Source organism: Peromyscus maniculatus, chromosome 18 (genome assembly GCF_049852395.1).
Source record: "Peromyscus maniculatus bairdii isolate BWxNUB_F1_BW_parent chromosome 18, HU_Pman_BW_mat_3.1, whole genome shotgun sequence".
NCBI classification, from domain to species: Eukaryota; Metazoa; Chordata; class Mammalia; order Rodentia; family Cricetidae; genus Peromyscus; species Peromyscus maniculatus.
In genome coordinates this window covers 6,396,420-6,421,375 of record NC_134869.1, presented here as the reverse complement: position 1 = coordinate 6,421,375, position 24,956 = coordinate 6,396,420, and the positions used below count along the sequence as shown (strand labels likewise).

At 42.5% G+C, this 24,956-nt stretch overlaps 2 protein-coding genes, 1 long non-coding RNA gene and 2 pseudogenes across 7 annotated transcripts in view; 1 reads left to right on the top strand and 4 right to left on the bottom strand.

Moving 5' to 3' along the window:
• The window catches only part of LOC143269256 (disks large homolog 5-like), a 340,382-nt gene that overhangs the window by 260,782 nt on the left and 54,644 nt on the right, over nt 1-24,956 (top strand). The gene's annotated exons all lie outside the window — the stretch shown is intronic.
• The window catches only part of LOC143269271 (disks large homolog 5-like), a 35,373-nt gene that overhangs the window by 3,635 nt on the left and 6,782 nt on the right, over nt 1-24,956 (bottom strand). The window contains exons 3-4 of the mRNA XM_076554383.1: nt 9,232-9,363; nt 7,978-8,160 (exon numbers count right to left, since the gene is read on the bottom strand). Coding sequence (XP_076410498.1) covers nt 8,109-8,160; nt 9,232-9,363 — 184 coding nt within the window. The 3' untranslated portion in view covers nt 7,978-8,108. The remainder of the gene's footprint in view (nt 1-7,977; nt 8,161-9,231; nt 9,364-24,956) is intronic.
• LOC143269254 (serine/threonine-protein phosphatase 4 regulatory subunit 3B pseudogene) lies at nt 173-2,831 on the bottom strand (annotated as a pseudogene). Its single transcript, XR_013045669.1, has one exon. The product of XR_013045669.1 is annotated as a serine/threonine-protein phosphatase 4 regulatory subunit 3B pseudogene (transcript).
• Nucleotides 173-4,112, bottom strand: LOC143269277 (serine/threonine-protein phosphatase 4 regulatory subunit 3B pseudogene; annotated as a pseudogene). Its single transcript, XR_013045682.1, has one exon. The product of XR_013045682.1 is annotated as a serine/threonine-protein phosphatase 4 regulatory subunit 3B pseudogene (transcript).
• On the bottom strand, nt 18,289-24,921 carry LOC143269298 (uncharacterized). Its single transcript, XR_013045698.1, has 2 exons — nt 24,525-24,921; nt 18,289-21,782 (listed from the first exon to the last, which is right to left on the bottom strand). It is a non-coding gene; the product is annotated as an uncharacterized LOC143269298 (long non-coding RNA).

Sequence of the window (24,956 nt, the reverse complement as noted above, 5' to 3'; positions counted from 1 at the left end):
TGAAAATACCTGTAAACCTTTTAGCCTTCATCAGTTTTCTGTGTTTTGTTGTAGTTAGCTGTGTGGACATGCAGAATGATGGACAACACCACCTGTTCTTTGACTGATGCAAAGTGGTACTAACCAGATTAGGCACAGTACTTTCTCATTCAAATCTGTCTCCACCATTCCCTTTTTTTTTTTTAATTACAGAGTCATATTTTAATTCTCAAATTTTACATCAATATCATCACATGTATACAAATGGTGTAAAACAAGTACAGTGGTATTTTTAATACAAAATAAACATCTGTTTTATGGAAAAACTATACTTCATATCTACACAGACAGCCCATCTTTTCCAAACAATAGCCAAAATTAAAATTAACTCCAAAATCTCCAACACAGGAAACTGCTTTTAAGCTATTCCAGGAAAAATGGACCCACAACACATTACAGAGCTGATTGAAAGACTGGAGCTGGAATTTTTATTTTTATTTTTCCCAATGCATTAAATTGTTGTTTGGGGTCATTTTTCTCATCTCAGCAATGATCTCAGATCACAGATGAGCAAACTAACATTAAAATATTTACAATTAACTTGCTGTTCTAAAAATAAAAGCTCTCAATAGTTTGCCTCAATTATTTTAAATTCATTTATGTACATGGAATGTGCTTTTTACTCTCTTAAAAAAGCAGCTTTCATGTTACACCCTTGTCTGTGGAAAAATTTCCCATGCTATGCTGCGTGACTCTAGGATAAAATGGCTTCTGGATAGTAAATGCCACTTAATTCAGCACCATTCTTTATTGGTCTCTATAAATTTGTCAGCAGCCCCAGAAGACCCAGACCTAATTTTACTGAGAAAGCAGAAAGTCTGTACTGGGGGAGTACTGGGAACACCCTCTTCTAGCTACTCCTGAGTTTTCAGGAGGACCATTTCAGAATACCGCTGTTACCTCTAAAGTGCTGACTTTGAAAGTTCTATTAAGAAAACTATCCATTTGGAACCCAGCTTGGTTTTTTGTTTTTTGAATGTACTAGAAGTCTCTGGTGTAAAGAAATTGGTATGTGCTGTTACCTAGGGTATATGTCCTGTCAAACACCAAAGGCTGACTTCTGTGAAATCTTTAAAGAAATGGTCCCAACAACGTAACTTCATTTCAAATTACAGCTCAATTTGTCTTACATAAAAAAGTTCTTTCAAAAAGAGGCAGCTGATTAAAACAACAACATGGCCAGCACCATTATACAAGCAATGTTATTGGGTACTGAAGTCTCACGATGTTCTATAGGTTGGACCCCCTGAAGCAACCCTGCATTAACAACCCTTCCTTAACCCTTCCTCCCCCAAACCTGAGACTTTCCTCGCTGGGAAGCTTTCACCCAGGCTCCAACAATCATTCCTTCTTCTTCTTCCTCTTCTGATTTCGGACAGCCCAAAAGGCAAACCGTTAATCAGTAGGAAACAATTAAGTTCTCGGGGAGCCTGGTTTTTCTTAAACAACTACATTTTCCTATCTGATAACTGAGTCTCTGCTACTCCGTGTGTGTGTTGAGTTCCATGAGAAAGCTTTCCGAGTCAGACTTGAGCTCAGTGAGCAGCTGCAGCGTTTTAGTAAGACCATGTGTTGGGAGTCTCCCAGCAAGTATTCTATGAGCCAAGTCGAGGTCTTTTCCTGGAGGATGATTCTTCTTCCTCATCTTCCTCTTCATCATCTGGATAGTCCACTAAGCCAATCAAACTCCCCTTAGTGGCTGTTACTGATGCAGCCAAGTTTGTAGTTTTGGAAGAGGACCCATTAGAACTTGCCGGTGTTGTCTGAGCCACCACAGACTTATTGTTTGTGCTGTTTGCTCCATTAGCAGCACTGGGGGAATGGGAGAAAGTAAATCTGAAGCCACCAGAAGATGTCCTTTTGGGAAGGTTTTCCTTGTCTTCACTTTCTTTTGCTTTTTTAGTCTCCATAAATTTTTCATAGCTATCTGGAAAATCATCTTCAGTCTTAGATTTTTCGATTGGTGTCACAACTGCCTTTCCTTCTTCATCATCATCCTCATTAAACCACATTTCTTCATCATCTTCCAAGGCTTTTGCATCTCTGCGAAATCGGTTACTACACAATATAGATGGTACACTGTTCAATTTCTGATTTTGTCTGTCTTTTTCTTGTTCATACTTAGTCTTCAATCCTTTGAATGTCTGAATATATTCAATCGATTCAAGTGCTTTATAAAAGTTTTCGACTATATGTGCAGTAAGAGACTTGATATCTTCCACTCTTATAAATTCAAACAATTCAATAACAGCTGAATTTAAGAGATTGTACCTAGTTCCGTTATCCAAAAGGGCATTTATAACTGGTTCAAAAAGATTTCCTTTGGTGATGTAACGATTATAAAATTCATCCTTAAGGTCAATTATCCGCCTCATAAAGCGAAGAGCACACAAGGCCAAGAAAGTGTGCTTTGAATTCATCAACACCAAAACTCTTCTTAGCAAGTCCTTGTTCATGATATAGTTTTTTATGTGGTATGTGTGATGTTCCACACAAAATGTGAGTAACTCTAAAATTAAGGCAAGTAGCTTTGCTGTTTGATAATTATCAGGGCAAATTGTATTGGTTTTGTTAGATCCAAGCATATTATCCTTCTCAGATTTGTCTTCTGACGTATTGGTCAAAAGTGGAGCTGTGAGGACATGCATGCAATGGTTGTAGAAGAAATTTAAAAACTCACTTTTTTCAGTTTTATTAGTTGTAGCCAACATGTTCTCTGCATCAATTAGAGTACGAAGAATTCCCATTAACTGAACTGCACCTCCTAGTTCAGGGTCAGTATCACAGATCATTTATTCAATCACCACATTTATAAGAAGTATATCATCATCGCTCTGTTGGGCTTCTTGCATCACAAATTCTCGGACCATAGATGGACTAAACTCTACCAGATAAGAAAATATATCTGTAGCAGCTGATCTGACCTGCAAGTCATCCATGCCCATTACAATTTCAAGAGCTGGAAGAATTCCCAATTTTGCCAAGGTTTTAAAAAAATCATCCCTGTTTTGAGGTTGTAATGTCTGAGAAAATGCACAAAATTCCTTGAAGAAATTAACCAATTCACGCCATTTATCATCGTCTGTAGCCTCATCTGTTAACTGTGCAAAAACTTCAGACAAAAATTTCTCATCTTCCTGCAACATGCTGACTATTTCAACTTTGTTGAAGAAAATAAAAGATGTAAGAGTAGAAAGGAAATTCTCTTCAAAAACAGACGGTGTAGGCAAAATGATGTCCTGAATGTACTGTACCCTGTAACTCTGATGTATTTTTTACCTTAGTTCTGAGTCTGTTGTTGGTATAACTTCCTTAAACTTTGCAGTTTTGGTCAAGAATTCTCTATGCCTTTTTGGTTGGGCCAAAGCAGGGTCATATTCAAGGCATCCCACGACATCCATGATACACTCATCAGAAAACATTACCTCAAAAAGAGTTGCCTTATTTAGGAATAAGATTCCTCTAATAATCTCATACAGATGGTGTAAGCCTTCAGTGTTTTCTAGGTCCTCACAAGCTTGGAACAGCTGCAGTAGTTTTTTGATATAGCCTTCATTTTCCAAGGCCAGAGCCAGCTTTTCCCTACGGATAGGTGAGGAAAGAACTGAGGTAACTAAGTCAGCAATCTCTTCAAGTTTACTGAGTTCACATGTGGGCAGGTCAATAAGATGACTAGTCTCTGGCATTTCTTAAAATCGTTCTTCTTCTGATTCATCAATGAGGTCCTGTGTGACTTCTACTGATGGGTCCTTACCTTGAACTTGACAATTTTTCTCCCAGATCTCATCACAGCCAGCTTTTTCTTGAAAACTTAGAGCCAGATCATAATTTTCAGCTTCTGACCAAACAATTAATGTATCCTGCTGTTTCTGATATGCAGTATTTGGATTTATCTTTGACTCCAAGAGTAGAGATCCCTCGGACTCGGCGCGCACCAGCAGCGACATCCCCTTGAGCTCTTCGACATAGGTGGAGGCCACGTGCCCGGTGCCGTGGTCGTCCCACTGCCGGTCTTCGTTCAGGGTATAGACCTTCACCCGCCGCCGTGTGTCCGACATGGTGGCGCTGGCCCCGCTCGGGCCGCCGCCTCCTTGTCCCTCGCCGGTGCCCCTCACTCCTGAGAGCCGGCGGCGGCGGCTCCGGAAAGGCCCGAGTTCACCATGGCTCCCAAGGCCTAGCCGCGAGGGGTGACGAGAGCCATCAGGAGCCCTGCGCTCGTGCCCTCTGCTCCCCTCCTCCGCCCCTGCGCACCGTGCCTCCCCGGTGTCCCCGAGCTCGCTGGCCACCGCCGCTGCCTCGGGAACCACTACAGACCCGCCCTGTCTCCACCATTCTTAAAGATGTTCCATTGTTCCGTGAGTGAGTGAACATACACATAGAGGCTCAAACACATATTTTCATACCCACAAAATTACACAAAAGAAAACACAAATACACACACACACACACACCTACCTCTCTTGAACCCAGAAGGGGAAGGGAGGAGGCTGGAATGTTGCAACTCCTTTTGTACTACAGGGAGAGGTAGTGGGTCCTCCTTGTTGTCTACAAGCCTCTTAGACACAGCCAGGCTTTTCTGCCCTGGCCTGAAATTATTTCCCCTCCTAGGACAGTTTTTATCACAGACTCAATGATTGTGCAGAGAAATAACAACCTCTGCACAAATGAGTTTGACCACACAAGACCAAGTGCCCATGGAAGAGGGCTGGACATGAAGCCTCCTGATAGATCCAAGTTGACCCATCATAGTCTCCTCACTAAACCTGCCCAGATTCTGACACAAAAGACATTGATTGCACTTGAAAATGGAAATCTCCATTGTCATTACCCAACAACTTTTGACTGGATTACAGTGCATATTATGTGAAAACAGCCCCAGGTCAGTCAGTAGGAGGCTACTTGGGTCACCCACAGCACTTTCCTGAAATGCGCACTCTATACAACTATGAGGAGGAATCTTTCCTAAGAACTCAGCCACATGTTAGAGTGGGCATCAAAATGTCAGGTTCTATGTGTGAAGCCAGTAAGACAAACCAGACATTTCCTGGAAAGTTACTTCTATGCTGTGAAAGAAAAGAAGTCTACTTATTAATTTTAAAATAGATCCATTGCTTGATTTTTTTATTTAGTATTTTTTTTATTTTACAATACTATTCAGTTCTACATAATAGCCACAGATTCCCTTGTTCTCTCCCTTCCTGCCCCCATCCCCTTCCCCCCAGCGCACCCCCCATTCCCACCTCCTCCAGATCAAGGTCTCCCCCGAGGACTGGGATCGACCTGATAGACTCAGTCCAGGCAGGTCCAGTCCCCTCCTCCAAGATTGAGCCAAGCGTCCCTGCATAAGTCCTAGGTTTCAAACAGCTAACTCATGCAATGAGCTGAGGACCTGGTACCACTGCCTAGATGCTTCCCAAACAGATCAAGCCAATCGACTGTCTCTCCTATTTAGAGGGCCTGATCCAGTTGGGGGCCCCTCAGCCTTTGGTTCATAGTTGATGTGTTTCCATTCCTTTGGTTATTTGTCTCTGTGCTTTATCCAACCTTTTTTTCAACAATTCTCGCTCATATAAACTCTCCTCTTTCTCACTAATTAGACTCCCAGCGCTCCACCCAGGGCCTAACCGTGTATGTCTGCATCCAGATTCCTCAGTCCTTCGATGGGTTTATGGCACAACTATTAGGGTGTTTAGCCATCCCATCAGCAGAGTAGGTCAGTCCCAGCAGTCTCTCGACCACTGCCAGCAGTCTTTTGTGGGGGTATCTTTGTGGATTTCTGTGGACCTCTTTAGCGCTTTGTTTCTTCCTTTTCTCATGTGGTCTTCATTTACCATGGTCTCCTATTCCTTGTTCTCCCTCTCTTTTCTTTTTTTTTTTTTTTTTGGTTTTTTTTTTTCGAGACAGGGTTTCTCGTGTAGCTTTGCGCCTTTCCTGGAACTCACTTGGTAGCCCAGGCTGGCCTCGAACTCACAGAGATCCTCCTGGCTCTGCCTCCCGAGTGCTGGGATTAAAGGCGTGCACCACCACCGCCCGGCTCCCTCTCTTTTCTTGATCCAGCTAGGATCTCCCGCTCTCTTTCCCTTGACCCTCGCCCTTCATTGCTCCCACTCATGTCCAGGCTGTTCATGTAGATCTCATCCATTTCTCTGTGTCTTTCTTGGGGTCCCGTTTTCCAGGTAGCCTCACTGGTGATGTGAGTAGCAGTCCAGTCATCCTTGTTCCACATCTAGCATCCTCCTATGAGTGAGTACATACCATATTTGTCTTTCTGAGTCTGGGTTACCTCACTCAGGATGATTTTTTCTAGATCCATCCATTTGCCTGCAAACCTCATGATGTCATTGTTTTTCTCTGTTGAGTAGTATTCCATTGTGTATATGTGCCACAATTTATTTATCCATTCTTCAGTTGAAGGGCATCTAGGTTGTTTCCAGGTTTTGGCTATTACACACAATGCTGATATGAACATAGCTGAGCAAGTGCTCTTGTGGTATGATTGAGCATTTCTTGGGTATATGCCCAGGAGTGACATAGCTGGATCTTGGGGGAGATTGATTCCCAATTTCCTAAGAAAGCGCCATATTGATTTCCAAAGTGGTTGTACAAGCTTGCATTCCCACCAGCAGTGGAGGAGAGTTCCCCTAGTTCCACATCCTCTCCAGCATAAAGTGTCTTCAGTGTTTTTGATCTTAGCCATTCTGACAGGCGTAAGGTGGTATCTCAGAGTTGTTTTGATTTGCATTTCCCTGGTGATTAGGGATGTTGAGCAATTCCTTAAATGTCTTTCAGCCATTTGAGTTTCCTCTGTTGAGAATTCTCTGTTTAATTCTAAAGCCCATTTCTCAATTGGACTGTTGGTCGTTTTGATGTCTAATTTCTTGAGTTCCTTATATATTCTGGATATCAGTCCTCTGTCACATGTGGGGTTGGTGAAGATCTTTTCCCATTCTGTAGGCTGTTGCTTTGCCTTGTTGACCGTATCCTTTGCTCTACAAAAGCTTCTGAGTTTCAAGAGGTCCCATTGATTGATTGTTTCTCTCAGGGTCTGTGCTACTGGTGTTATATTTAGGAAGTGATCTCCTATGCCAATGCATTCAGGACTCCTTTCTACTTTCTCTTCTAGCAGGTTCAGAGTAGCTGGATTTATGTTGAGGTCCTTGATCCACTTGGACTTAAGTTTTGTGCACAGTGACAGATATGGATCTATTTGCAGCCTTCTACACGTTGATATCCAGTTATGCCAGCACCTTTTGTTGAAGATGCTTTCTTTTTTCCATTGTACCCTTTTGGCTTCTTTGTCAAAAATTATATGTTAATAGGTGTGTGGGTTAATGTCAGGGTCTTCAATTCGATTCCATTGGTCCACATGCCGGTTTTTATGCCAATACCAAGCTGTTTTTATTACTGTAGCTCTATAGTAGAGCTTGAAGTCAGGGATTGTGATGCCTCCAGAGGTTGTTTTATTGTACAGGATTCTTTTGACTATCCTGGGTTTTTTGCTTTTCCATATGAAGGTGAGTATTATTCTTTCTAGGACGTTCCTCTTTCCATGCTGTTTCTGCCTCTGATCTCATAACACCCATGCCAAGCAAATCAGACCAAGACCCTTGACCTCACTCACTCATATCTCTGTGCCACTCCCTAAGTGGCTCCCATCATAACACTGCTCCTACCATACTGACACATAGGTGAGTGGTATGTGATTTACTAATCTCCCTTAATGTACTGCAGCTTCTAGCAGAGCAGCAGGGTTCCTTGGCAGTCATGCAGTGCCTTCCAAGAGTCTAACTCACCAGAAAGACTTGTGACTGATCACAGAAATGAACTGTTGCATGGCATGGGTCAGTTACATAAGTGAGTAGATGGTTACATGGGTGTGTGTATATGTGTGTGTATGGTTAGACAGGTGGGCATTTTGGCCCTGCTGCTTCAACCTACCTGCTGCTGTTTTGTGCAGAGGTCATAGATCTTCTCATGGGCCTCCTCACAGAGGCTCCTTGCCTCCTTGCAGAACTCTTGTAGTAAAATCTGCTCCCCATGCAGCTTTCTGTTGTTCGTTTTCAACATGCTCAATTTTCCTTGAGCTGAGTCCATTCACTCAGGAGCTGACAGTAGTGGGTGCTGTAATGTCACCAAAAATGATGAGCTCTACCTTCATCTGCCCCTCCTGCCTCCTAATATCATCCTTCCTGCAAGGTCCCATGTCCCCATCCCCATAAACCCTGGGCAGGAACCCACATTAGCCATGGCAGCATCACTCAGGTGCAGGCCAAAGCCAGAGAATAGCCAAATTGCAGAAAGATTCAAACTACTTCTGAATACGCTGACAGCAAAAGGGATCCATGTACCTATGAAAACTGGATCCCCCACTTCCTCCACACACACCCTGGTGCTTAACTGTTCACCATATTGGGGAAACATGAGCAGGTAGAGGAAAACCATGCCCTAAGGGGGACAGAGGACCGAATGGGAATACATTCCATCCATGTTTCCCATAGAAACCAGCTCTGTAAGCTCCTGCCAGAGCCACAGAAAACATTCATGGTGCAAACCATGTTTTCTCTCTAGAAGCTCCAGAAGTTGACAGGAAAATGTTGGGAGGGGCTCTCAGACTCTTCACTCTTAGGAGAACTCAGTTTAGGAGGCAAAAGTCTAAGAGCTATAAGGCAGGCTGTTTGCTAAGAGGTAAACAGTCTAGAACCAGAGCCCAGATTTGTTCAAAGGTGAAGAAGGGAAGAAGCTGCTGTGGGATATCTTCTATGTGCTGTGAATAAGTGTTACTCCCATTGGTTAATAAATAAGCTGCTTTGGCCTATGGCAAGGCAGGATGGAACCAGGCAGAAAAATCCAGGAGAGACAGAGAAGAATGTCAGAGGTAGAGGAGGTGCCAGCTGCCACCCAAGGAGCAATATGCCAGCAGCCTGGCCATGCAGCAGCCATGTGGCAAACATAGATTAATAGAAATGGGTTAATTTAAGATGATAGAGCTAGCTAGCCAGAAACTTAAGCCATTGGCCATACAGTTTGTAAGTACTATAAGTCTCTGTGTGTGTGTCTTTGGGACCATTTGGCTGCAGGAGGTGGATGGGACAGATTCCTCCTGACAGATGCATCAGGCAGGACTGGAAAATGTCAGACTACCAGAAGCAGTCCTTAACAATTTCAGGGGTCCCATCTAAATTAGGCACTCACCGGTAGGAGTTGGTGTGCTCACTCAGCTTCTTGCACTTGTACGAAGCCTCACAAATTTCCTTGGGGAATTTCTTTACATCTGACATCTCCTTCTTATGCTGTGTTTTCAGCATCTCCAGCTCAGATTTCAGCCTGTGGTAGGGCATGACCCCAGGAGCAAAGAACCCCATGAACACAGGCGGCAGGGATCACATGCATTAAGGTTCTGTTTTATACTACCGTAGCCCACTGGATGTCAAACCCTGAATTCTATACTGGACCTCCTGATGTGCATTAGACTTGCCTTACTCTCCCATGGCCAGGAAAGGCTGGGTGTCAATAGGGAAGGAGACAGGGCTACATGAGCTCCCTCAGTAGACCTCTAGGAGCAGACTAGCTGGCTAAGAAGGTCTGAGCAGTCTGTGCCACAGATGGGGGTGTATCTGAAATCTGCAATGACATTCCCACTGTCTTGAGAACAGAGGTTCTTTCTCCTTACAAGCATACCCAGAACTCATATTCAGTATTTCCAAGGAGGAGGCACTACATTCAGGTGGCTTTATAAACCCTCAAGGGGATTCCAGTGAGGGACCAGGATGAGCACAAAGGCTGAGAGCAGTGATGCTCAATGTGGGGCTCCCTGGCCTCAGCACTTCCATCACCAGAAATCTTTGAGACATGTGAATATTCAGACCTACTATCAATCTCTGACTCTCAGGATCTGAAAGGATGGACACACACACACACACACACACACACACACACACACACACACACACACACACACGAGTAAGTGAGCCTCTCAGAGACAGTACAGAACACACTCAGACACACAATCCTCAGCACAAGGAGATTTATTAACCTAGCAGTGCAAGCATAGCTTGGGAGCCTGTCTCTTGAGCAGGCGAAGGCAAACAGCAAGCAGCAGGCTTTTATAACAGTGGGATTTTAAGTAGAGAAGTTTAAGTCTGTGGTGGATAAATTGTTGAGCTCTGATGGGACAGGTTAGCCAGTGTAACCAAGTAATGAATTTTGATTGTTGAACTTTGGTGTTTAGTTTCAAGAATGAGTCAGTGTCCACAAAAGGGAATGGACTTTGGGAACTAAATTTAGGAATGTTATCTAATGGTTTATCAAGGGAGAGAGAAGTGAAAAGGGCCAAACTGGCCTCTGCTTTGTTTGCAATGTTTGGGGCCCTTAGAGAGCACTTCACACACATGAACCCACACACAGGATATCAAAGAAATGCAGGTAGGGAGTATTGCCTCAAAGTATAAGGAACAAGACCAGAGAGGAGCAGGGATGAACTCCAAGCCTTCCAGACACACAGATGGACGAGTAGGACCACAAGGCCTTTCAGCCTATTCCCAGAGCAAAAAGCAAAAATAAATATAAACACTCAACCCAGAGCATCAAGCATCTCCTAAAAGCCGATATCTGCCAAGGCCTCTTGAAATGCATGTTGTGATCTTACACCTTCCTGCCCATCTGTAGATCGTGATTCAGGCCACAGGCTCTGCTTTTTCATTTGGAGGAATCAGAACAGCCTGTGTCAAATCTCACTCCTACAGGTTTCAGTTCTGCCTCTCAGATGCACTCAGGACACAGTAGGGTCAATACAGTCACCAGAGAAAAGGGCATGATGAATACCTGTTGTTCAACTCATTGTTGTTATAAAGGACCAGGAGTTCCAGCAGTTCATTCCTCTCATTGGTCATCATCTGTAGCTGAAGGGTCAGTTTATCCACCTGGTTCAGCTGCTGCTCTTGCTCAGTGAGGAAGAAGGGTGTGGATGATGCCTTCCTAGTAGTCCCTGTAGGTACATAAACACAGTGAATTTGTACACACGAATGGCATAGGGCCAAGAGAGATCATGTGGAGTCCCAAGAGGAGGCCTGAGGGAGAGGAAATGCATGGAACCCAACGAAGGCCTAAAATTCAGAGCAGATATCCTTAAACTCGGGTCCATAAGCGATGTGTATGTCTTCAATCTCTGAGGATAGATATATGCCTCAGGCCCTACTGCAGCCCCACTGTTCCTGAAAGGCATAAGCAAGACCAGTCATGTTGGCTTGGAATTGTCACCAGATAACTGCTATGATGCAAGAAAGTCCTGGACTGCCTGGTGATTTGTACCTTCCTGCCGATAACCTGTGTGCAGGACTAAAAGCAACTGACTGTCTCAGACCTGGGTACATGGATGGAAAGTTTTGCTCTCTGGTATTTATATCAGATATCCATGAAACCTACAGAAATCCACTGAGAATAAAGTGCAGCAACATGCCACCCTGATACCTCATTAGTGGTTCTGTGCCTCCTTTGGCATTCTTTGACAGTCAGAATGAACTGAAAAAGGTCCTAGCACAGCAGCTGCATCCCTGACAATTCCTGTTCCTCTGCCAACTAACCGTCAGAAACCTCCACTTTGGATCTGCTCGTTAGGGACCCAGAGAAGCAGCATAGGCCTATGACTTCAGATGATTACAGCTACTGAACCCCATTACTAGAAGGTCCAGTTCTGACCTCAACTCCTCCCTAACAAACCAGAGATCTCTCTTCCAGTCAGTATGCTCAATCTAGCCCACATGTTGATTGGTGAACTCTATACGCACTTAATGAATGCCTCAAGGGCATTTGGCATTGTAACAACACTGGTGATTTCACAAAAGATGCCAAGGGCTCTCCAGGATACAATAGAATTTCCAGAGAAGGGACTGTTAGGGTCACTGCCAACAGCCTTCACCTATCTTATAACAAACTCTTCCCCAATTCACCGAAAAGCAAGCTGCCCTTTCCAGGAGTCTTCCCTGAGACACAGGGAAAGGCCTTCAGCACCTCCTCCTTCCAATCCAGAGATCTCTCTGATTCATTAGAATCTAGTTTATTCTAATTCAATAGTTCATCATGTATGGAGGGCAAGGCTCATTTTCCAAACTGTGCCCAGGAATGGCTCTTCTCTTCCTGATGATCTCTAACAAGATGAGAAATAAAGGATGTTAAGAAATTAGCTCAGTATAATGGGGAAGGAAGATCAGTTCCACGAGGTGAATAAGCACATCAAAGAAGATCCACAGGGCAGTTACAATGTATGAGGATGGTGGAGGATTATGTGGGTCCTGTCAGAGCAATGATAAGTCACATAGGTAAAGATGAAACTTTTGCCAAAAGTGTCAGGAGAATACATTCCATCCATCATGAAGTTAGCAAAGATGTTATCAACTATTGAAAGGTGTGACTGAAAATACCTATGAACTGGGCATCCACAGGTGAGCCCTCTGACACCAAGAACAAACACTTACAGGAAGAGTGATATTCCAGTCCTACACTCAAGGTAGAGGGAAAATGACTGGCTAGTGAGAGGGCAGGAAATCAGAAACCTTAGGGATCACTGACATGAAGCAATACTTGGTGGCTCCTGCCCTGCTAGTGGTTGTTATTTAAAATGTGAGAGCCTCTAGCTCTGGCCAGGGGACATTACTCTCTCTGTTATTAGTGACACACACCAAAAGACATCCAGTGTGTGTGAGTTGCTGGGCTGGTACTGAAACCTCTTTAGTCCCCATGTGCTTCCTTCCTACTCAGAGTGAAAGCAGAGGGCCCTCAACAGAACAGCTGCAGCCTTCACCATCCCTGGCTCTCTGCCAAACTAACCTTGAAAATCCTCAACTTTGTTCTGCTCTTGAAGAACTCAGAGGAACAGGTAGGCCCATTGCTTCTCAGAAACTCTCACCTGCTTAGCCCCACTCCTGGAAGGAACAGCTCAAGCCTTCCTCCTTCAGGAAGCCCCCCATCCCTTTCCCAGGACTCACTGCGCTTTCCCCAGGACCATGTATTTTAGAGAAAAATCAAAGGGAAAGGGAGGACTTAAGACTACCAATGCCTGATGCCATCTCATAGACTTTTTAGAATGTGGTAGAATGATCGAGTTTGTCTTTGGGGATGTTATTTTTATCAAGACAGCAAACTTAGTAGGGGGTTCCTAGCATTGAGCTCAGCAGCGCAAGGACACCCCATTAAATAACTAGTCTGGGATCCTTTAAGTAAAGTGGAGATGCAGCAAGTTGATGAAATGAAATGTAGAAGTGCCTGCAGTTGAAAGGTCAGGATGAGATGGTTCATTCTAGAATGGTAATCTGGAAAGTCAGAATAAGGAAAACTAAATATAGGAGGAAATCTGACAATGTGTGAGAAAAGTCTTTATTTGTTAATGCTTGAGTAATTGGCATTACACATCATCCTTGAAATTTAAAATATAATACAATGGGATCCTTCTTTGAGAAATCATTTCCACACTTGATGTAATATTTTCTATTAAGTTCAACTCTCTGAAATCTTGTAAGAAAAACAAACATTATGGACCATGTTTCTGTTAAAAGAAGTAGAAAAGAATTACTGAAGCAGATTTTGGGTTAGTCCAAGCTCCTTGGTAGGAAGGGTTACTCCTGTGTTATTTTTGAGACTTGTTTTTTCCTAAAAATATCAGCCCAAGTCAAGATTTGAAGTTATATCAGGCCACAACAAGATGCATTATAACACCATTTATATTATGCTATGTCCATATTCATTGGTTACTCAGATGAGAGCTTGGATCGTATGGTGAGTGGCACATCCTGGCATGCATTTATTGAGGATAGTTCGTATTGTAAATGAAATGTATGTGATCCACACAGTTGGTACTCAGGAGGTCAACTTATATCTGTAGATGAAGTCTGAGTCTAAGATTTTCTTTCTTTCTTTCTTTCTTTCTTTCTTTCTTTCTTTCTTTCTTTCTTTCTTTCTTTCTTTCTTCCTTTCTTTCTTCTTTCTTTCTTTCTTTCTTTCTTTCTTTCTTTCTTTCTTTCTTTCTTTCTTTCTTTCTTTCTTTCTTTCTTTCTTTCTTTCTTTCTTTCTTTCTTTTTTGGTTTTTCAAGACAGGGTAGCCCAGGCTGGCCTCGAACTCACAGAGATCCACCTGCCCCTGCCTCCCAAGTGCTGGGATTAAAGGCGTGCACCACCACTGCCCGGCAAGTCTTAGATTTTCAATAAACATTCTTCTTTGTGTCTTTTTTGAGGCCCTGATTGACTGTAAAATATCAAGTGAAATCCAGGTCTGGGATCAGAGTGCCTCAAGGTTCCCTCTAACTACCAAATATGTTAATGATGTCCACTTGCTTCATCTGTAAGGAGGCCATTTGCTCCATTGAGAACATGGTATTTCTGGATCCCTTTTGATTAGAGTTGGATGAAGAAGAAAATATTCTGCCCACACATCCTAAAGTTCAGGGCTTCTGGGTTTAATTCTTGCTCAGTAGGCTGCAGGTCTCCACTGATAGCAGTTTATGGTCAGGCATGTTTCTCTTCTTAGATTGCCTGAACTCCTTTCACACAGGTCTTGGTCCTTGGCTACTTGATCAGTGTTTGGTCTAGGAAGAGTTCTCCATTGTGATTGGATCAGGCTCCATTTAAATTGTCTCTTGAAACTGGACTTCTTACCATCAACATTTATTGTGGTCATATATCTCTCATTGGGTTGGCAGGAGCTCCCTTGATTTTAGTGTTTGTGGTTAATCTTCATCAAGGTCTATGGTTGACCTGTAACATTTCCACTTTTGATTTTGCCTGGTTTATTCAATGAGCTTTGTATGAGCTCTTAATTCTTCCCAGTCAATATTCGCCCCAGTTCTCCTTCTTCATTGGGTCATTGGTGTATTCAGATTAAGGACTAGAGCTGGGCATAGATGTTTTCTTGGTTTTCTCTGGTTGTTCTTTCTTTAAGGGGATGGCCTAGTCCCACCTTTCTTCTTAATTAGGGCCCAGGCATATTCATACTTAGGACTGGACTCAGGCCCGCTAATTTTCCTGGTTTTGGCCTGGTCATTAAAGTTATGATATGGCCCACATCTCTTCTTCCTTAGGTCCATATTTCATCAGGGTAAGGATTATAGGCAAACAATTTTTTTTTGCTTTGTCCTTGGGCTCTTTCATTTAAGAGAATGTCCCAGGTCTTCTTCTCTCCTTGTTTTTTCTCAGGCTTTTGTCAGGGTAAGTGTTAGGCCCCTGTGTTCTCCTTTTCCTGCTTTACCCTGGCCTCTTTCATTTGAGGGATTAGTCTGGGCCCACTTCCTTTCTTAGTTTTGGCCCAGTCTTCTTCAGGGTTAGAGTTATGCTGAGGCCAACTTCTCATCTTGGTGAGGGCCCTGGCTTCAGTCTTGGTAGAGTTTATACATGGCTATTCTCCTTTTCTTTCTTCTAGCCAGGTATTTTTCTTCTGAGAGATAGGGTAGGACTCATTCCCCTCTTGGTTGGGCCAGCCTTCTTCATGGTCAAGGTTAGGCATGGGCATTCTTTTCTTTTCTTTTTGTTGCATTTCATTTTGTTACTTTTCCTTCTTCTCCTTTGCCCTTACTGTGCCTAATCTGGTTAGTACCACTTTACATCAGTCAAAGAATAGATGGTGCTGTCCATCATTCTGCATATCCACACAGCTAACTGCAACAAAAGACAGAAAACTGATGAATGTGGTCCATGGAATATAGTTAAACATGGAATAATACATGCAATCCTTTCGCTGAGTTAGTCAACCCTCTGTTACTCAAAGAAATCCCTGACACAGTCATCTTACTTGGAGGAAAGGTTAATATAGACTCCTGAGTTTAGAGATTTTCTAGTTTCTGAGCATGTTGCTTTGGATCTAAATTGAGGCAACCTGTGCTTTAGAGAGCTTCTTTAGGAGGAAGCTGCCCTCCCTGGAGGCACTGGGAAGCATTGAGTGAGAGCGAGGGGCTGGCCCATTGCCATCCAGTGGTCCTGTGCTGGGGAACTAAGCCTTCAATTCTCAGACTGGAGAACTTGCTAGGAGAGCTTGGATTACTGGTAAAGGATCCCTGGGGTTCAGCTATCTGTGTACAGGTTTACAAGGCAAGCATTACAATGACTGATCTGCATACTGAATTCTTCTCCCAGATCACCAGGCATGCAATCTTCTCCACATCACTGTGTTCAGAGCATCTTGCGTTTTCCTTTCTCCCTACTGGAATCTGGGTAGAGAGGCTGTGGGTTAATGAAAGGTCACTTTCTTCTTCATAGTATCCCAGGTGATCTCATATTACATCAGTGTTATCTGGTAAAGCAAACATGGAGACAATGTAGTGTGCTTGTATGTGTGCATCCATGTACATGTGTGTGTGTTCAATAGTGTGTGTGTGTATGTGTGTGTATGTGTATGTGCATGCGTCTATATGTACAGGGGTGCAGACAACCCTCTCCTAAAAACACAATGTTCTAATGAACAGGAACATCAAAGACTCGAGGAAGATCTTCAGTCCCTGATGAAGCAGAAGGAGCTGCTCACCTGGCAAAGGGACTTGGCAGCAAAGCTGCAGCATCACTTCACTGTGTCCCAGATGAGGTAGGAGCCCAGGCTGTCAGAAGCAGGGGGACCTAAGTGCGTCCACTGTACCTGGATCTCTGTCCTCTTTGAGTTTCTGTTCAATTGGTAAAGCTCCTAACCACAGCCAGTGAATGAACACCTCAGAGTGTCATTGCTGACTCAGTCAATAGGAACTTCTGTCCAGGTAGCAATATGCTTTCTCCTTGGTCTTATGGGGATTGTGTCCCCTTCTTCTCTTCTGAGAACTCTAGTATGCTCCGAGTATCTCAAATCTAACATTTGATCTCCCCACAAATATTCCCATGGAATCCAGAAACCTAGAAGGGGAATCATCCATCATGAAGGAAAGTGTGTCTTCCTGCAACTTTATTTTCCATCAGGAACATCACGTTTAGAGATAAGTGTCTACCCTTCGGCAGATTTGAATACAGCACACTCCTGCTGATTGTAGGCTCTCTGCAGTGTTTATCAGTTTCTCATGAGAATATTTACTCTGGTCATGAACAAAGTAGGAGTTGACAAGTGAATCCCATGCAGGGGTCTGGGCTGTAGGAATAATCAGAGCCTTCTCTGCATTGCTGTGTAGGCTCCACTAGAGGGCAGGCATAGAGTTTTCCAGGAGGTTCACATTCACCTGGTATCTAATCAAGGCCAGCAACATTTGTCCTGACCTGTCCCTCAGACTTTGTCAAACTGATATTTCTCCAAAATGATGTCTTTGGACTGTTGGAGAAATATGCTGTTTCTTCTAATCCAGCACAGTGTGTATTTTCCAGTTCAACTTCTAGCAGTTTTTAAAAGTTGAGAAAAAAAAATCTTGCCCAGGTGCTCTCTGACCCTTTTCCCTTGGGGAAGCAGGGAATGAGCTCAGCTGAGAAGTAACGCTTTATTGTCTAGCTGAGTATATCTGATGAGGGCTCAAAAGCTGACATGGCAGGTTCCCACCAGGCTTGTGCCCCAGCTGCCTTTCTCCCCTAGGTTTGAAAACCTCCAGCAGGAACTGGAGCAGACCACAGCCCAGGATGAGAGCCTTCTGCAGATGGAGCTGCTGAAGCAGAAATACTATGTCACAGGCAAGTCAGCCAACATTGAGCCTCAACCCCAGCAGCCAGGGTGTTCATGGGATGTGTTTCCTTCCTTAACTTTTGTTTACTAGGGATGAATTGGCCCTGATTTTCTTCCCATGTGTACAGCAAAACTGTTTCTGAATCATATTTTCTTTTCTGATTTTCCCTGTTAAAAAGACTGGGAAGGCTGGAAGAAGCCAAAGACACCTTGAAGGCATGACATTCTACACTCCAGGTTCAAGGTCTCCTCAGAAAATGCCACCACTTTTCAGCTTTGAACTCACTCGTGAGGCAAATATCAACCTACCATGAGGTGGTCCAGCCATAATCGGATCCACATCTGTTGGCTCACTATGCCCAGATAAAAGTTTGTGTAAAAATAAGTCTAATATACAGAGAACACAACACAAATTACAAAGAACCCTGACTCCATATGTGATGGAAATCTGACAAGGAATACTGTGTTAATGTTACACTGCCATCCAGACAGACCACACCAAAAGCATAAGATTCTCTCTAGTGCAGTGCTAAAGCTGAAGCCATGCCATGGGCAAGTGTTGCTGAAGATAATTCACTACAGAGAATATGCCAGTTCCTCAACTCTTTTGCACTTCCATAATGAAATTCCAAAGGAAACTGAAATTTTCCTTTTTTTTTTTTGTATTTTGGTTTATATCGTAGGATATTTATGCTTTGGTTTTTGGTTTTCTTCATTTTTGTTTAAGGTTGTGTTAAATTTTGTTATACTTTTATTCTTGTCATTGCTTTAATAGCTTGCTAAGGCTATATACTGTATATAATGACTGCTGTTTTTGAAAACTCCCATTGAGTAAAATGAATGTATTTAATGAATAAAATAAATTTCAAACTTTTCACTCTAAGACTCTTCTTTAGTCAGATGAGGTTTCACATGCCTGCAAACCCAGAAATCACAGGCTTGGATGTATCTCAGTAAGTTCCTGGAATCTTGGGCTGCACACAAATTTCCCAGCCATGGGCCTCGGGGCTACACAGAGGGGTGGCGACTTGGATGTTGGTGTATAGCCTACCTCATGTATACCCACTACATAATAGAAAAATTAGACATATTGTATCCTTGAGGTCATATATTTAGCTACCAGTAAAATGTTGTACACTGTACACACATGTTCACGGAACTTCATGTAGACCAAATTAAAGGGAAACACAAGTATATTGTTCCAGGCCTCTCAGGAAATGAGAACGCTCATTAAACTTGTATAAAGGATTGAAATATATCATGAGTGATAAGTGAACAGCAGAGCTGATTTCCTGCAAGACAATTTATGATATTTTGTGGCGCTTTTGTTTATACTTATGGGTGTTTTGCCACCACATACATGCAATTCCCACAAAGGCCAGGTGAGGGCAGATTCCACCTGCATTTTAAGTTAAAAAGGTTTGTTAGCTGTCTGTCCTGGGAGTCTTCTGAGACAGGAATAAATGTTCTTAATGGGTGAGCCATCTCCACAGTCCCTGTAATAGACCCTTGTCCTCCCAGCCCTGTGTGCTGTATTAGGTGGATTGGATCCCTCCCCACCAAAGACTGAAGTTTATTGAAAACTGTAGGGACAGGCATGCTAATTGTCTTAGGCTGCCACACATTCATTCAGGGCTCTCATAGGTTCAGGATCCTGCCCCAGTCACTGACTGTGAGAATGGAACAGATTTGCTAGATCTCTTCTAGGTTGACAACACCTATTAAGCCAGTCTGTTGTAATAAATATTGAGAAGACCCTCCTGGGTGTGGAGGTAGGATGAGGAATCCCTCTTGATGGTCTGATAAGCAATGTTGGGAGGAACCTCATGACTAGGTGGAGTGGATGGAGCCTGCATCAGGGGCACATGTCTGTGGTGCAGAGTGATTCTGTGCAAAACTAAAAAAGGAGAGAAGTGGTTGAAGCTGCTCTTTTACCACAGCAGACCTCAGATTATATTGAGAAATTTCTTCCAGAGACTGATTTACTCTGGTGAAGCTCCCCTGGAATAGATCTGACTCCTGAGACTGACAGTGAGGCAGAGATTTAATGTGTAAAGAAAGTTATCCCCTGGGTCTCCAGACTGGAGCTCTCACATCAAGGGTAAAAAGAACCTACTGTCCTCTGATCTTCCTGTGTGTGTGGGAGAGGTGCCAGGTCTTACCTCACTGAAGCTAAGACATCTGGTTTTTAATTCCTCACTTAAGCTAGAATCTCTCCATCTCATATAATTACTCATTTAATTAGATTACTGTGTGTTCCGTTTGAGAACTTTCAGACTTGTGTTATTTTACTTTCTTGCCCAGAAGGTATAGAAACCTAATAAGCCAGCATCAAATCATCACCTAAAACAGAGGTTAAGGGAATGTGACTGTGTGGAATTTATAACCGAGATAAGGCTGTTGTGAGACCCAAACTACTCTAAAAGTTCTCTACCTGGCTGGTGCATTGGTCATGGTTCCATTGGTCTAACACCTTATTGAATGAATTTCTATATATACAGAAGGCTATTGTTTAGAATGACTTAGAGGCTGTGCTCCAGCTATTTGAACATTGGCTGGCTATGATGACAAAGTCCAAGAATCCAGCAGTTTCTCAGTCCACTACACTTGATGTATCACCCATCAGTAGTATAGTCTGGAATGCCAAAGAAGTTGGCTCCAATACCAGTGACGGAATGGACTTGCTAGCAAGGTGATACCAAGCAGCTAAAGAGCAAAAGCTCCCTTCTTCCATTTCTTTATATGGGCTCCCAGCACAAGGCCTGGCTGATTACAGGTGGGGTTTTGGGGCTCAAAACTTCTGAGGTAAAGGTGTTTCTTTCTCCATCAATATCTAGATTAAGGGAATGTCTTCCTTATGCAGAGATCTGATTACATGTGTATCTTTTGTCTTCAAATTAAGCAAAAATACCTCACAAGTGTGCCCCTCCATATTTGGGTTTTGCTTAATTGCAGATGTAGTAAATTTCACAACCAAAAAGACCCATCACAACTTCACCCCAGGTGAACTTGACACACAATTATATCTTTTTATGTCATGATTAATTTCCAAATGTAAAACAATAACCAGGTCATAATAATGCCTAAACATGATATAATTATTCCAAGTACAAGGCAAACACACTATGTATTAGACCAGCTGAAAATTATGCCTAGCATGATTTAACTATCCCTGTACAACTGCAAGCACATTATAAAGTTAGAGTAAGTGGCAATGTCCCTTGAGGGACATTTTTTAGTATCTCAAATTTAAATATGATAAACATCCATATTCTCCCTTCTTTTAGAATGAATGTTTTTATTTATTTGTTTATTTTTATTTTTATATCCTAACCAAAATTTCACCTCCATCCTCTCCTCTCAACCCTCCATCCACCTCCACTCTTCCTGACCTCCATCCATTCCTCCTTCTCTTTTTTCTCTTCAGAAATGGGCAGGCCTCCTGTGAATATCTGTCTGCCATGTTATATCAAGTTGTGGTGGGACTAGGCATGACCTCTTCTATTAAGGCTGGATGTAGCAATTCAGTAGGAGGAATGGGGTCCAAAAGCAGGAATTAGAGACAAGCTCTGCTCCCACTGTTAGGAGTCTCACAAGAAGACCAAGTTATACACCTGTAAAATATCTGCAGAGTGCCTAGGTCAGTCCCATGCAAGCTACCTGGTTGGTGGTTCACTATGAACCTAGGTTAGTTAGTTCTGTGGAATGCTTCTGGGGTCCTGACACCACTATCAAATACAAAAATTTAATTGTTTATTCACTAATTTACATGCATTGGTGTTTTTTCTTCATATATGCCTGTGTGGGGGTGTCGATTCCTCTAGAACTGGAGTTACAAACAGTTATGAGCTGCATCGATTTTTTCATTATTTTAAAAATTAATTATTTCATATGATGAGTGTATGGAAATCTACCGATCAAATTTAAAATAATAATATCTATCCATTTACTTATTTTGAGAGGGGGAAATACATACATACATATGATAGAGAATGAACATACAAAACACATCATGCCATTCTGTCATTCTGTTTATATAGAGGTCAATGAACAAATTAGGAGGAGTAAGCTCTTTCCTTCCACCCAACTTTCCATGATCAACTCATGGATTTCTGCCTTAGAGAATTTTCTTGTGGTTCTGAAAGTTAGAGAATATTATTATTAAAGTGCATTGTGAAAAATTTGAGCTGAATTTTGTTTCAAATGAATGACACTCTTAATAAAAGTTCACTGTAGTGGGAAGAATTCTTGATGGGAGGAGGGTTGCTGTGTGTCTAGCTTGAAGAAACTGCTTGTCCAGAGTAATTCATGGGAAAAGGCAAAAGTGAAGTTACTCTGCCATGCAGGTGAGTAAGTTCACTGGAAATAACCAGTGAAAAAGCACCAAGGAAGATTCCAGGGTGAGTCATTGAAATGCCATGTTTCTTCTTGGCATTGTGCCTTTGAGAGTCTGTCCTATGTGTCCCGTGCACTTCCCTGGTATAAGGCTATTGGTCATTTGTGCTATGCAGGCCGCTGTGGACAGTTCAGGTTTTAGCATTTAACCAGTTACAGCAATAATCACATACTTATCCCAATATAACATTCTTACAAAAGTCAAAATTTCCAAGATACTTCAGAAGTTAAATAGCCTTTGTGGTTATTGCATGTTTTAGAATACTAATGTCTCAGCCGGGTGGTGGTGGCGCACGCATTTAATCCCAGCACTCAGGAGGCAGAGGTAAGTGGATCTCTGTGAGTTCGAGGCCAGCCTGGACTACCAGGTGAGTTCAAGGAAAGGCGCAACGCCACACAGAGAAACCCTATCTCGGAAAAAAAAAAAAAAAGAATACTAATGTCTCAAAGACTTAGTCAAAAAATATTCCAGGTAAATGAAGTACCTTGTATATTTCAATCTCTAGACACTTTTAAAACAAAAGTTATTGAAAAATGGATGCAAAATTACATGAACGGAACAAGATATACATAGGTTCACCTATAAATTTATATAAATGCTGCACTTCAGGATCAAATATGAACACATTTCATTAATTATAGACAGACTTTAGGCTTTATTTCATACTTGATGGCATTCAGAATATGCTATATCAAAACATGGGGCTTGACATAGGACGTTATTTGAGTGGATGTATTAATGTGAGGAAAGACTCAGATCTCCCCTGAAAACCTAGAAAGGACTTCCTGACAATTTCCTGAAGCAGGTCAGAAGCACCACATGTCCCTTCATGGAGGAAAGGTGCAGCATCACATCTGAAGACTGATGAAGGCACAGAGAGAGGACATGATCCAAAAGCCCTCACTATTTGCCATTCATCTGATTGACTCCTATTCATTTTGACACACATTTCATTACATTCCACTTTCCATCAACTCTAGAATAAACTCTCAGGTCTACTACATGCTCTAAGAGGCACAGTGCTGGACCTGAGCAATGGTGAATGCCCATGGCTCAATGTCATGCTGCATGGGTGAAATGACTGGGCCCACCAGGAGTTGAGTATCAGGAAAGGCCTCCAAGGTGAGAACGGTAAGGGTATTGGGAAACATGGGAGATACATAAAGGCATCATTTTGTGGTATGGAAGGAACTCTGGTGAACATGAAGGCTGTAGGCCACTCCAAGGATCAGGACCATAATAAAATCTACAGTAAGGGCCCATAATTTTGGGGCCATGGGCACCTCTGTCCCTACACGTTGGAGAATTTGGGGACAGAAGCCTAATATGAGACCAGATGAGTGTTTGGAAGACTCCCTTTCTTTGGTAGCCTTGTTCAGGTCTCTAGCTGCCTGCAGGGTCCGTAATCCTCTTGAGATGATCACCACAGCAGGACTGATGCCCGTTCACCATCTCCATGTGCTCCATGGGTCATTCTGACCTGCGCCTGGGATGGTACCCCACACTAAACTAAGGAGTGTTCTGGGGCTGCTGGGTGTCACTTGGGACAGTTTTTTGCAGGAGTCTGTGAAGCTTGTGGTGATATTCATTTCTAGATACTGATAGCAAAGAATATTTCTCATATTTCTGCTTTTTGAAAGTTACATTTTGCATATTTTCTTATAAGGCAAGTGCAGTTTCTCTGTTGTGAATTAAAAAGTTATGCCTTTCAAACAAACATAACAGGTACTCAGAGTTGAAGGTAGAAAAGAGCTAACACAGCAAGCTGACCACTCACAAAGTTCTGCTGCGTCCTTGGCTGCTGTATGGGAGTTGGGATTTCAGTATATCTTTATATTTATATACACATGAATATGCAGTTAGATATGGTTGTACATATTATCTATACCATATAGATACTTACAAAACTGTGCACATAACTATACCCATAGTTCTGCATACAACATGCTTACCATATACATGCCTACCAATACTCAAAGGTTATTTGTTTCTTTTTAATTTCTTGATATGCCAATTTATTGTACATCAAATTTAATTTCAAATTAGATTTCTATGTGTGTATGTGTATGTGCATGCAAAGATGTAGAAATATACGTGTTTTTAAATATATGAATGTGGGCACATGTATGTGGATATTGTATAGGAACAAGCATGTGTGTGTTGTGGCACAACAATGATGGTGCCCTGACCCTTTATGATGGGCTGGTGGCACTATTACAATGGGGTGGGTCATGCTTGATCATGCTACATTCTGTGCATGGAACTTCCATGCTTCTAGAGCACTGATGTTGTCTAAGATGTTGATAACAATGTGTAGATGTTTCAGGATCTTTCTTAAATGGATATCTACAATCTTTGTCACATGTTAAATCCCTAGATACCATTTGACACCAAGCACATGGAAGTTTTCAGTTTTTCCTTCCTCTTCCACTGCACTTACAGATTAGTAAATCACCACCATCAAGTAAGCCCAAAAATACTTACTGGTTATCCAGAACTTGGAGAAAAGCAGAAAATTTTGGGTTCCTAGGATAAAATGATTTCGACTGGAAGACTTCCAGGTGGGATGTTCCTACTGCAACTGTTACCACAGGCCTCTAGGCTGAGACAGCAAAGATGTGGTGCATATTCACAATGGAGTACTACTCAGCAGAGAAAAACAATGAAAGCATGAAATTTGCAGGCAAATGGATGGAACTAGAAAAAATCATCCTGAGTGAGGTAACCCAAACCCAGAAAAGACAGTCATGGTATATACTCACTCATAAGTGGATTCTAGATATAAAATAAAGACCAATCAGACCACAACCCATAGAACCATGGAGGCTATATATATAGCATGGAGGTCCCTAGGACAACTGTGACTTATAATAAATTTCAGTTTTACTCAATTATTGAAAAAAATAGCCAAATGAA